This window comes from Monopterus albus, unplaced genomic scaffold, assembly GCF_001952655.1.
Source record: "Monopterus albus unplaced genomic scaffold, M_albus_1.0 scaffold118.1, whole genome shotgun sequence".
Lineage (NCBI taxonomy): Eukaryota > Metazoa > Chordata > Actinopteri > Synbranchiformes > Synbranchidae > Monopterus > Monopterus albus.
The window spans coordinates 193,544-206,809 of NW_018127998.1; the positions used below are offsets into that span (position 1 = coordinate 193,544).

Below are 13,266 nucleotides of genomic sequence, written 5' to 3' on the forward strand. Positions count from 1 at the left end.
TGCAGGGAGAGGAGCCGATGTGTGAAACTACAGGTTTTCCCGACGTGTTGACTGCTGCCTCTCTCAGCCTGGGCGTGATTTGGCAGCACATGGCTGCGTTTTTACTCTGAACTGAGTGAGAAAACTTCACGATTGCTCCAAACTTCTGCGTCTTAGCTGAAGTGACATGGTATCATGTGAACACAGACACTAATGGAGGCATCAACAGCTGTCTAACAACCTGAGGTAAGAGTTTGAATGCTGAACATATTAATTTAAGGTTTTGTTAGGGGTTTTTTATAGTTGAATTGTCAGTCCACATAAAATTAGGCTAATCTATGCTATTTTAATTATCAATTAATCACTATTTTTCAAGCAAATATGCCAAACCTGCTTCTTAAATGTGAGAATTTTCTGCTATTTTTGTTTATTGATTTACTTACCTAGATTTTTATTGGCTAAACACTGATATTGAAGTTGCATCTTTGATTCAGGGGTGTTACAGTAAGTGGGGGATGAAAATGCCTCAGGTGAACTTAGGAGTAGGGGTTTATTTCTTTTATTTCTTATCTATGTCCTCCTTTCATTTTTGCTGTAATTTGACATAAAGGTTGTGTCCCAATTTTTCTTTGACTCCAGTGGAATACAACTTGTTTAGCAGGGAGAGTTCAGCTCTGAATGCAGAGATGTTTACAGCTGAAGGGACAGTTTGATTCAGGACTGGGTCCAACACTCTCATCTGTATCCAAAGTTGCCTCTAATGTGGCTTTTGTTGGCATGTCTTTGATTTGCCAGGGCTCAGCTTGGTCATGTGAGTGTCATAACTGAGCAGATGATCTTACCGACCACATATTAGGACATTTCAACAGGATTTCAACTAGTTTCAGGATTTATGTAATAAGGCAGAAAATGGTATGTTACTATACGGTCACATGCTCTCTGTAAAACTCTGTTGATTTTGCACCTCTTTCTCTGTTCAGGCGAGATGAAGCTGAATGTACTGGCTCGGCCATTACACTGGGGTCTCCTGCTTCTGTGTGCAGTAAGCCTCTGCAGCCAGCAAGTGTCCACTGGCAACCAAAGCTCCCGAGGACAGCCAGGTAGATGTAAGTACTCAGCCAGACCAATCACACACCCTGAGGGACTCATTGTGACTCTTGGTCACCAGCCTGGTTGCCTGGTACAGAACTCAGTTTAAACAACAAGAACCTGTGACTCACTATACTTCTTGCTAGAAACAGAATATGAGATAAGTTGTTTTTCATGATTAATTCTCAGAGCCTTGTAGTTGCCGTAAAGGCATTTGAACGGTCATGCACTGTGACTTGCCACTCACAGCACATCTAATCGTTTCTACATAATGTTACTGTAATGTACATGACATACTGAACACGTAGCCTCTGTATGATCACATGAAACAGGGTTGAAATTTGTTTCATAGCAGTGGTGGAAGAAGACCCTTTACTTACATCTAAGCACCAATACAACAAGCCTACTCTATTACAGGGAATTCAAAATGTTACTTAAGTAAAAGCACAGAAATATCATCTGCAAAATTTATGAAACGTATCAAAGGTAAAAGTATTGTTTCTGAAGAATAACAGCCACTTAGAACAGTGGTTCTCAGCCTAGGGGTCTCGACACCCGCCAGGGGGTCACCAGGTTATTTTATTACATACATTTTTTTAAACTAAAAATATGGAGATAAAATCCAGATTTTCAGGTGTTAATGAATATGTCACAAAAATGTGGGTGATGGATCTGTTTCTTGCAAAAGAAGAGGATGTGGATGAGCTCAGGGATGTCAAGTCAAGTTCTCTCTTGAAGAGATTCTACGTTGAACCCAGGGATACAAGCAGTTTTGGCTTGTAAAAGGACTGGACATGGCACCAAGGCTAAATATAGGTTAAGGAAAATCATCGGATATATTGTAGTATACACAAGAAATAACCTGTTCAAACTTTAAGCAAAAAAATTACTAACTTACCACAGGTGTTAAGGTCACCATTGTACAATGTTTAGTGTCTCTGTATTGTTATATAATTTAGATAAATTATGAAATATCTATCAAAGAAATTTGAAAAGAAGTACTCCATTTTCCATTTGTAATTGTGTGTGTGTGTGTGTGTGTGTGTGTGTGTGGATGGGGGCCTGGTGATAAAACGGGTATCTTTAGGAAAAAAGGCTGGGAACTACTGCCTAAGCCTAATAATTTAATGTAATGTGTTTGTAATTTGTATTTAATGAATAAGCATATCCAGTGTTTTTTATTTATTATTATTATTTATTTTTTAATAAAATCATAATCTGATAAGTGACTGTAGTTTTCAGATAATGGTGCTGGAGAAAATAATGTACTGAGAAAAAGTACAAGATTCTTATACAGCAACATAAAACTGAGACACTCTAGTACAGTGCCTCTGAATTGTTCTGAAGTGAATACATTTAGTTGCTTTCAGCCACTGTCACAACACGTAGCTACCTTGCATGGAGAGCTGTTATGAAACCTGAGATCAGCCTGAATCATCAGTGGTGTAATAATCACCAAAAGCAAAATTAAATTCCACTTATATGCTTTTCTGTTAAATGATGCAGAAGCAGATGCGGAACACATATTTCTGCTCATGCTGTTAATTCCGCTCAGTTCTGCAGTCTGAAACATGAAGTCATTAACAGATGGCTGCTGCTAATATGTTTTGACATTTGAGCATTTTTTTCTTGACTGTGACATGAGTGCCAAGGCCTTTATCCACTTGGTGGTGCTGTAGCTTTGGAAACATCAAAACACGTCTGAGGTACACTTTCTTTGCTTACGTGGTCATCTGAATGAGTGTTAAAAAATATAGTATTTATTAATGTAATGTCTAATAAAGCCAATAAATCATTGCAATTTGACTACAATGCTGCCATCTGTAAAGAAAGAGGTCACCCAGACTGCCTCTACTCACATGCAAAACTTACTATGAAAAATGTTCACCTTCCTCCCTAAATTTTTCCCTCAGTGTCATTGCAGGAGAGGACAGGGATGTGTGAAGTGGTTGCTGCTCATCACTGCTGCAATAAGAACAAGATTGAAGAACGCTCTCAAACAGTCAAGTGCTCCTGCTTCCCAGGTCAGGTGGCTGGGACAACAAGGGCTCTGCCCTCTTGTGTTGAAGGTAATATTACAGCACCCTCTTCTACCTCTCTTACCCAGAAATAATCTGACATGACATGAATGTGTCATTTGTCAAAGAAGAGTCAGGTTAGCCAGTTTCACTAGAGTCCACTGATACTGAGGCTGTTAAGCACTAGAGCATGTGACATCTGATTGAGATGTTGTTTTTCCAAACAACTCATTTTTTAAGTCCTTCTGACAAAATGTGACCTTCTGCTGTGCTGTTTTTTTTTCTAGCCTCCATTGTGCGTCAGAAGTGGTGGTGTAAAATGGAGCCGTGTCTGGAGGGGGAGGAGTGCCGAGTTCTCCCTGACCTCACTGGCTGGTCATGCATCTCAGGGAACAAAGTAAAGACCACAAAGGTGAGGAGAGGGCCTGCATTAGTCTGAGTCACAGTGGCTCAGCACCAACACTGTACAAAAGACACGACATAAAATGGGATTCGTTTAAAAGATGGTATTAATAGAACCTTTAATTGCAATCATATGATACTGCATTAGTCTTATGCAAACATGGCACTGACAGGTTGGTGAACGCTCATCATAAAGCTTTACTTTAGTAAGCCCTCCTTTGATGCTAAAAGATTCTGCAATCAGACACAATAATCACAGCTCCCATCGGTCATATCAGCAGTACTGCTCTTCACCAGGCACAGTGGGCTCAGAAAACCTAATTCTATAATCTGGTGAATGATGGGGCCAAGAGGACAAACATGAAATATGCTGTAAAATAATGCTCTACACTAAAACCCATGTAATTAAATCTGATGAGCAAAGGAAATCCCACTACATTTAGAAATGCACATTCTCATATGTTGCCTTTTTATTATACCGTTTTATAAGTGTGATTCCTGAAGGAAATATTTTACAGTGAAACGGGGTCAAGTGAGCAGTGGTTACACAGTAGATGGGTATCATCAGATTACAATTACAATAACAGGAAGATTAATTGCTTTGATTTCTTAGTAGTTTTTGAAAAAACTGGTCTTCAATTCCCCACAGAAGGAATCAAAAGCAGGCGTGTACTTTCTAGCTGACAGCTGTGGATTGTGTCGGTTGAAATGACAACTGTAATTTTTGCATTTATAGTATGCATGACATCCGATTGTAGCAGAAAGTGTTGTGCATGCCATAGACAATGCTGTTTTTGTTCGGTAAGAAGGATCCGGGTTCAAACCTCACGGCCGACCGGGGCCGTTCTATGTGGTGTTGACATGTTCGCCCCTTTGATTGTGCGTGTTTTTCCCGGGTACTCTGGTTTCTTCCCCAAAGACACGTAGGCTGGGTAGACTGCTCGCTCTAAATTGCTTGTAGTTGTGAGTTGTTGTCTGTCTCTGTGTTAATTGTTTATTTATGGATCCCCATTAGCTTCCACAACAGTGGTTGCTCGTCTTTCTGGGATCCACTTATTAAAAAATACATTTAAAATTTACACATCATAATAATTACAATTACAACTCCATAACATTAAACATCCTAAAATTTACTGTCAAGTCAACCCAATACAATTATTCCTGACACAAGCCAAGATAACAACAATTGTCACTAACCTAATGGATACTGTGTCACTCGGTTCGAAGTAAATGCCTTAAATGTCGAAATCCTGGCTAATTCTTTTATTCCATGAGGGAGTTTATTCCATTCCGATGATGCTCTAAAAATAATTGTGTATTTAATAGCAATTCTTTCTTACTTGGGGAACTCTTAAATTTCCATTACTTATAGTTCTTGTTGAATAACTGAATTTGATCTGGATATTCCAGTTGCTCAGAGAAAAAACAGGGTTGATCTGTTAACATTACTTTCTTTAAGAATAAAAGGAGACTATAATGAAGTCTGACTTCAACAGTATGACTGGACGCTTGTCGCTCAGGGGCTGGGTTTAGCAAATGTCTGACTGAAAATAGTGGCAAAATAAAATACAGTTTTATAATATCAATCAGATTTATTTTTTTTAATAAAATGCTCTGAATTAACTATTAGCATTAATAACTGAAATGAACAAAACCAGAGATGTAAAATATTGCACCTGCTTATGTTGTTGTTTTTAGGTGGCACGGTAGCAAGAAAGAAGCTCCATCTAATCAGCACAAGTCCATTCTGCCCTGCAGCAGTGACCTTAACTATCACTGGACTTTGAGGACAGTGAATGCCTCATCAGATAGAGCAAAGAACAATATAGATTCAATTAGATTTCTCCTGGCTGAGCTTTAAACTGCAGGAACTCATTATTTTAATTTCCTTTAGTTTGAACACAATCTTAGTTGGAGTTGATCCCATGTAGTGGACAATCTATTAGCAATTGACTCAAGATTAAATGATGCAGCACCTTTATCCATTTGAGAGAGGCTGCTTCTGCAGAAGTCTGTGTCATTGCTTCAGTCTTGATATGCTGGGCACAATGTGATGCACTGAATCAAAGTTCGGTTGGGCCTGCTTGCACACACTGAAAAAGGGATTTTGTGGATTTTTGGGAGGCAGACTGTGAATCCAGTGGGCTGTGTCTCCATCGATCAAAGCAGAAGACCACAAAGACTGAGAAATTTATGATTATGTAGCACTTGCAAATAATGTTGTTCAATAGATTTACTTACTTCATTAAGTTTTGTAAAGAGGTCACATCCCTTTGGACTAGTCCTTTTCATGAAGAAGCACTTTCACAAACATGCCTGCACACACACACACACACACACACACAGCAATTTATGTGAGGACACTCATTACCGTAATACACTCCTACACCCTTACCCTGTCCTTAACCATTACAGCTAAATGTCTTAACCCAAAGCCTTCCATTAACCCTAAGTGAAAACCTCATTTTAACCTGAACCCTAAAACCAAGTCATAACTGTCAAACAGCCCTTGTGCTCACTTTGCCCAAACTCCAGTGGTCTAAATCCCAAACTGGTCCTCACAGTGTAACGATAACCATACAAGTACTCACACACACAGACACACAGAACGCTGCTTTTCGACTCCACTGGTTGGACAGGCCACCACCTGCAAAGCTGTGATGGCATGCACACAGGCACAAAACTCTGATGCAAAACAAGGACTGTTTGAAATGCTAATCATGGGGAGAAAGTGGAAAGAGAGCAGACGATGAGCTTCTGCACTGCTGAGAGTATTTACATCATGCTTTTGTTTGTCTCTCTAAACTGAGTGCTCCTGTGGAGGGGACTCCGCTCATAGTAATGATGGGAAACATTGGAGCTTTTCTGCCTTGAAGCAAATGGTAGCTACAAAACAGAACAGACTGTTTACTGTTATTACCACTTCATCGTTTGCCCTCTTTATATAAATAGTATTTTTTGAGGACCCACCCTAATTGCTTATCTTTTATCACTTGAGTTCAGGATTGTGTTTTACCTTTGAAATAGAGAGACATTTTTATAACAAAGTACCTGCACATCATCCCACCTGAGGCATTAGACTTGTATGAATGCCACCATGCTGGGCTGAAAGCGGCTGAACTCTCAGCTATTTACTTAACACAGCTCTGCATTGTGCTGGTTTTGGTGGTGACCGGATTCTTCACTGAGCTGTCATGCAGAGCACGAGTTTGCTCGGTAAACATTCAAGTTCTAGTTGTTATTTAATGATAGTAGTGATATTGTCAAAATGGTAAAACCATGTCATTTTAAGATGCATATAATCATGTTCAGATGTGCTAGATATTTAGAAAACCCCACACTTAAATCAGTGATGTCATCCAAAGTACAACGCCTTTAGTGATGACCTGAAAAAGTGTAGCACACAACAAATGGTTCTTGTAAACAGTGTGATTCTGTTCAGGAGCTGCGTCAACAGCTGTGTCATCATCACGCCTCTGTGTCATATTGTAGCTATGTTTGTGAGCTCATCACATGCTTGTGATGTAGCTGACAACAGTATTGAAAACTGGTGTGACACCACATCGGTCAGATAAAAGAATGATGAGGATTTAGTAATAATGTTTACATAGGTCCATGGATGTATTAAGATGCAATGCATCTACTGTATACAAATGGTGAATACAAACTGTTTTATGGTGTCAAAATATCAGAATTCCGCAGTCTGAGCTGAAGCAATAACTCTCTGTCACAATCAGTTTAACAAAGTTAGCATACAGACGTGGACAAAATTGTTCTGTTAAGCAAATAGAAACTCACAGTGGTCACTGAAATAAAGGGAAACTGACAAAAGTAATAATAAATAAAAATTTACTGAAAATTAACTAATGAAAATCAGTCATTGCTTTTGAATTGTGGTTCAACAGAAGAATTTTAAACTAATGAAACTGGTCTGGACAAAAATGATGGTACCCCTAGAAAGGATTAGAAAATATTTTGACCATAGAGACATGTTAAACTAAAGTGTGTCCTCTAATTAGCATCACAGGTGCTTTCAAACTTATAATCAGTCAGTCTGCCTATTTAGAGGGTGAAAAGTAGTCACTGTGCTGTTTGGTATCATGGTGTGTACCATACTGAACATGGACCACAGAAAGCTAAGGAGAGAGTTGTCTCAGGAGATTAGAAAGAAAATTATAGACAAACATGTTAAAGGTAAAGGCTATAAGACCAACTCCAAGCAGCTCGATGTTCCTTTGACTACAGTTGCTCATATTATTCAGAAGTTTAAGGTCCACGGCACTGTAGCCAACCTCCCTGGACGTGGCCGCAAGAGGAAAACTGAAGACAAATTGAAGAGACGGATAATGCGAATGGTAACCAAAGAGCCCAGAACAACTTCCAAAGAGATAAGAGTGAACTCCAAGGTCAAGGTACATCAGTGTCATATCGCACCATCCGTCGCTGTCTGAGCCACAGTGGACTTCATGGAAGACGACCGAGGAGGACGCCACTGTTGAAAGCAACTCCTAAAAAAAGCGAGAATGAAATTTGCCAAAATGCATATTGACCAGCCACAAAGCTTCTGGAAGAATGTCCTTTGGACAGATGAGACAAAACTGGAACTGTTTGGCAAATCACATCAGCTCTATGTTCACAGATGCACAAATGAAGCATACAAAGAAAAGAACACTGCACCTACTGTGAGACATGGAGGAGGCTCAGTTATGTTCTGGTGCTGCTTTGCTGTATCTGGCACAGGGTGTCTTGAATCTGTGCAGGGTGCAATGAAATCTCAAGACTATCAAGGCATTCTGGAGCTAAATGTGCTGCCCAGTGTCAGAAAGCTTGGTCTCAGTCACAGGTCATGGGTCCTTCAACAGGATAACAAAAACACACAGCTAAAAACACCCAAGACTAGCTAAGAACAAGACATTGGACTGTTCTGAAGTGGCCTTCTATGAGCCCTGATCTAAATCCTATTGAACATCTGTGGAAAGAGCTGAAACATGCAGTCTGGAGAAGGCATCCTTCAAACCTGAGACAGCTGAAGCAGTTTGCTCACGAGGAGTGGGCCAAAATACCTGTCGACGGGTGAAGTCTCACACAATTCAAAAGCAATGACTGATTGTCATTAGGTAATTTTCAGTAAATTTTTATTTATTATTACTTTTGTCAGTTTCACGTTATTTCAGTGACCATTGTGAGTTTCTCTTCATTTAACAGAAGGGTACCAACAATTTTGCCCACGGCTGTATGTACAGTATGCAATACACTGTAGATAAGGTTAGGAACTTTATTTTGGAAAAATATCTTCAGTTTCACCTCACAATTAAAAAAGCAGCAGAATACATGGTCATAAACACACATGACAACACAAGATAAAGAGGGCTGTATTTCTGTGAACTAGAAAACTAAGACTTGCTATACACGTTTCTGGTGGCTCTGACCTGTCACTCACGCTACCCTGAGGATGGGAGGCATCACTTGTGATCCGGTGAGCTTTGTTCATTAGAATTAATTTATATAATGTACCGATGCTGTACAGGTGTTTGTGTGGTTTTGTGCACCCGGTTTAAGATACAAAGGAGTGCTTCAGTGACCTGCGCTTAAAGGTAGGGTTCGTGATTCCTTTCAGAAGCATTTTTTGTTACATTTCATGAACTTCTCATTTCATCCCAAAGGCAATGAATGCATTAAATGTAATGACAATGGAAAGAAAAAAAATCTGTGATCTGTGGCAGCAGCAGGGCTGAAAAGAGCCTGACCAGTAATTTTTCTCGGTCTGACAAAAACCATCAGATGGCCTACCTGCCTGTCAGCCTAACTTCCTACTCGCACACACTCAATGCATGAGACAAAAGTGTCCCACAAAGCCAGGTAGTAGTTCATGTTGTGTTTTGGAGGAGTAGCTTTGATCAGAAGGAAAGGGTGAGATTTCTTCGGTTGCTTGTTTTCAGAATCGTGCTTCCTCTTGCTGGTTTTTCCATGATTGCCAACCCTACCTTTACACCACTATTATTATTTTGTTTATTTCAGAACATTTAGAAAAAATTGAATTAGCATAACACAGAAATGCCAAATATTCTGTGTTTACAGCAGGAAGATTTACTGTGTGTATATCTTATGTGATCATAAACTCAGTTTTTTGGGGGGTTTTGAGTGTCGGTCTGAGCCAATGTGCAATCTGAAGCTTTGAACACTTTGAACTGTCGGAAACTGCATTTATCACTGTCAATCTGTAGAATAAAATAATAAGCAGATTAATCTATAACGAACATAATTTGTTGTTGCACCTGATAGTTTTTAATAATTTGTCACTTTTGATTCTGTTTAGTTTTGACAAATGAAGCTACACTTGAATGTAGGAAAAACCTTGTTAATACTGTAGTACACCAGCTCTGGGAATAAACCAACAAATATCTCAGCCTGTTCTTTATTTTTTCTGGCAAATGGATCGGTGATGGGTATATTAATAAAAAATGCTATTTGGTGACTGATTCAGCTTCTCAGGCTTGAAATGAAAATGATCTGTTGATATAAAGTTAGATTTAATATATAATTTCAAGTTAACCTCAGGAGCTTGTTGAGCTTCTCCACAAGTCCAACAGCAGTCTTATACTATATTCTAGCTCACTGAACCAGTTTCCATCATGTATTTATGAATTCATATTTATACAGCAATGTGCAAAGCTCACTGAAGTTAAAAGTCCCAAGATTCCCTGACTGTTCTTAAAATCTGAGTAGATCTGGACAAGAAAGCTTTAGAAATACCCAAGAATGTGTGGAGCTACATTTTCTCAGCGACTCCACAGAAGCTGTAAAAAGGATGACTGCACTGGGAATTGAACTGAATAGTTTGATGTGTGACTTCCATATCATTATTACCATCCCTACACTCTTTTCTCCATGTACTTTATCACAAACATACCGAGATTTTATTTTATTTTTTTTTAATTCCTGTAGCCTATACATGCTTCACATTGTACTGTTATTGTTATATGCTGTAATAAGCTCCTCCACTTTTATGGCCATATATTGTGAAATAGGAGGTTTTGTTTTTGAACATTTTGAGAGTTTTTAGAATAAAGGTTTGAAATAAGGCAAAATCTTTTACACCCTGGTGGGATTTATATCAGCAGTGACAGCACACACCCTCAGGTTTCCGCCTATATTCCTAAAATACCAGCAGCACTCACAGCTTTCTTTCTCGACTCATTTTCAGAGGCACTGGCGTGTCATTCTTTAGGTGACTTTCAGATGTCTTAGATAAACTGATTTATACACACCCATGCAGGTTTTTACAAAAGTTTAAGGAACTTGTGCAATGCTGCTTGATGACCTTTAATCTGTAAAAATGACTCTAAAGCCTGTCAAAACAGATTCACCTCTCTGCTTCTGCTCAAGTTGAGTAGAAACCCTAAAAGCACCTGTCATAATATGTGGTTTTAAAAACTAAAATCACATCCTGAATTTAAAATAAAAGCTGGCAAAATAAGGTAATTAAGATGGAAGTTATAGGGTCCTCACTCTTTGTTGTAGCGCTGTTGCAAAAATACAGTGAATCACAACAGATGAACAGAAGATTAAATACATTTTCTCCTCATCGCTTACAAAGCGAGATGGAAACAACCTCTATTTAGAGATAGTATTCAAACTTGATTCTCACAATCTCAAATAACACATTTCTTGCTCATTGTTTTATATCAGGTTGCAGGTGATACGCGGAGAACATTTCCTCGCTTGAGTCTGTCAGTACTTCATGTTCACTAATAGAAAATAAACTGTCCTGGGGCACATGAAAAAACATAATGGAAATGCTGGTCTATTCCCCTTTAACAACTTTTTCCTCATCTAAAGTTGACACTTGTAATAAAAAATGTAAACACAATTTCCTTTCTCTCGCTTTCTCCCTCTTTCCATACTCTGTGTGTGTGTGTCTCAACTAAATTAACCTTCTTTTACTGCAGGCAACTCCAGTATACAGGCGACTCAGAGCAATATACTGAGTGTAGTTTGGTCATAGCTCAGAGGTTTCATCTATTTGCATTGCCATTACACATTCATACTATCTGGAATAGAGATTGCATTTTTACTTAATTAAAACAGAGAGTTCTTTAATGAACAAACATTAATTGGACAGTAATAATGTCGCCAGCTGTGTGATGTATTCATATGCATTCATGCCCCATGGCTGCGTGTTACAGTAATGCAACAGAAGCTGTTATGTACATGTACAGTGAGGAGAAAATAACATGGTTGATTCTGATGCATCTTGGAATTTTATGTATTTATTGTTTAAAACATTCTTTCTGTTTCTGAGATAAGGTGGAAAAACATCTAATGGCTCTCACATTGCCACAGTTTCCTCACCCAAGTTATATTAAGATCTCATTTCACAGGTTTCTGTGTAAATTATTTTTCCTTCAAAATGGTGATATCTCAAGAAAATCAAAGTAATTTTAGTTTAGTTTCATTAAAATGTAACCTGAACCAAAATAGCCAGACTCATGTCAGTCCTTCTGCTGGACACATAAAAAGACAACATTTACTTACTGTAGAAAGTAAACTACTTTGAATTGAACAAAATCACTGTTCAGCATGGGCCATGTGATCGTGTGTTCAACCTTCAGACAAGGGCATCCTAATCTCCTAAACAATTTTTAAAGCGTCTTGTATGGGTAATTGTGATTTACTGTCACTCTCCATTAAAGTCAAGTGTAAGAGTGAGGCCAGAGTGGCGAGGAAGAAAATAACCTACAGCAGGACTCCACAGTCAGGGAGACGGATGGGACATGAGTTGCTCGATGCTCATTTGACGTCCTTCGCCTCAGCAGATGACGCTCACATTATGTCATTCTCTGCCATGAAGCAACAAATCAAAAACACAACAGTATCCCATCTAAAAAGGAAGGATTATGAATAGGTGGGTCGCAAATATTCTGGTGTTAACACGTTTATTTTCAAGGCTGAGACAATAAAGTTGCTAGCACTCATAAGTTTTTCATTTTCAGGTTTTTCAGATGCAAGATTTTCCATCTGCAGTTCCAAAATATAAATAATAAGAGTGTACAGCTACCTTATTCAGCCTGGGGGCACTTCCATGTTGTCTGTTCAGTGTCTCCACAAAGCTGAACTGTTATACCAAATCTATTTTTACATACCTGTAGTTATTGCGTACTATGTACTGTGTTCACAATAGCTTAACAAAAAGCAGGGATGCTCATCTTTAATTCAAGGCAGGCTTTTTGACTCAGAGATAAATCCTCTTCCCACTCATAAGGAAAAAAAAAGGCCTCCAAGTATTCATCTCTCTATTCAGCAATTATTTAGCCTACCTGTATTCTCTGCAGTTTCAGAGAAGGATTCAGTCACTGATGCTCTTACCCAAAGTGACACTGAGTTGCTTGAACTGAGCTTCTTCCAGAATGACAGCGCTCCAGCCCCCAAGCATATGGTCGACACACACCTGTCAAATTAATTTCTGAACAATCATGTCACGTTTGCAGCAGGTTTTACCCGTATTCAAATCACCACACCTGGAAATTAAACATTCTGTTGTATTTTGTCTTAATGATGGAGTGTGATTTTATTATGAAGATGTTTTTAGCCCTCTGATTTAATTTACTCTCTCATGTTTGCCAGCATGAATATCTGTAAAAAAAAAAAAAGTCCCAGCAAAAACAGAGACTGTCAGCTAAATGCCTCAGAATCGGTCTGACATAACTTGATATAAGCTACTCCAACAGACACTGTGCAGGTGTCATAGTAAATCTATGTTTGCTTTGTGTGATCAAGT

The 13,266-nt window shown here is 38.8% G+C and overlaps 1 protein-coding gene across 1 annotated transcript in view; it reads left to right on the top strand.

Annotated features, from left to right (window-relative positions):
* Positions 1-13,266, top strand: part of LOC109966763 (protein FAM19A2-like) — a 22,482-nt gene continuing 9,216 nt past the window's right edge. The window contains exons 1-4 of the mRNA XM_020611882.1: positions 1-225; positions 960-1,085; positions 2,982-3,137; positions 3,374-3,498. Of these exons, the coding sequence (XP_020467538.1) occupies positions 965-1,085; positions 2,982-3,137; positions 3,374-3,498 (402 nt within the window). The 5' untranslated portion in view covers positions 1-225; positions 960-964. The remainder of the gene's footprint in view (positions 226-959; positions 1,086-2,981; positions 3,138-3,373; positions 3,499-13,266) is intronic.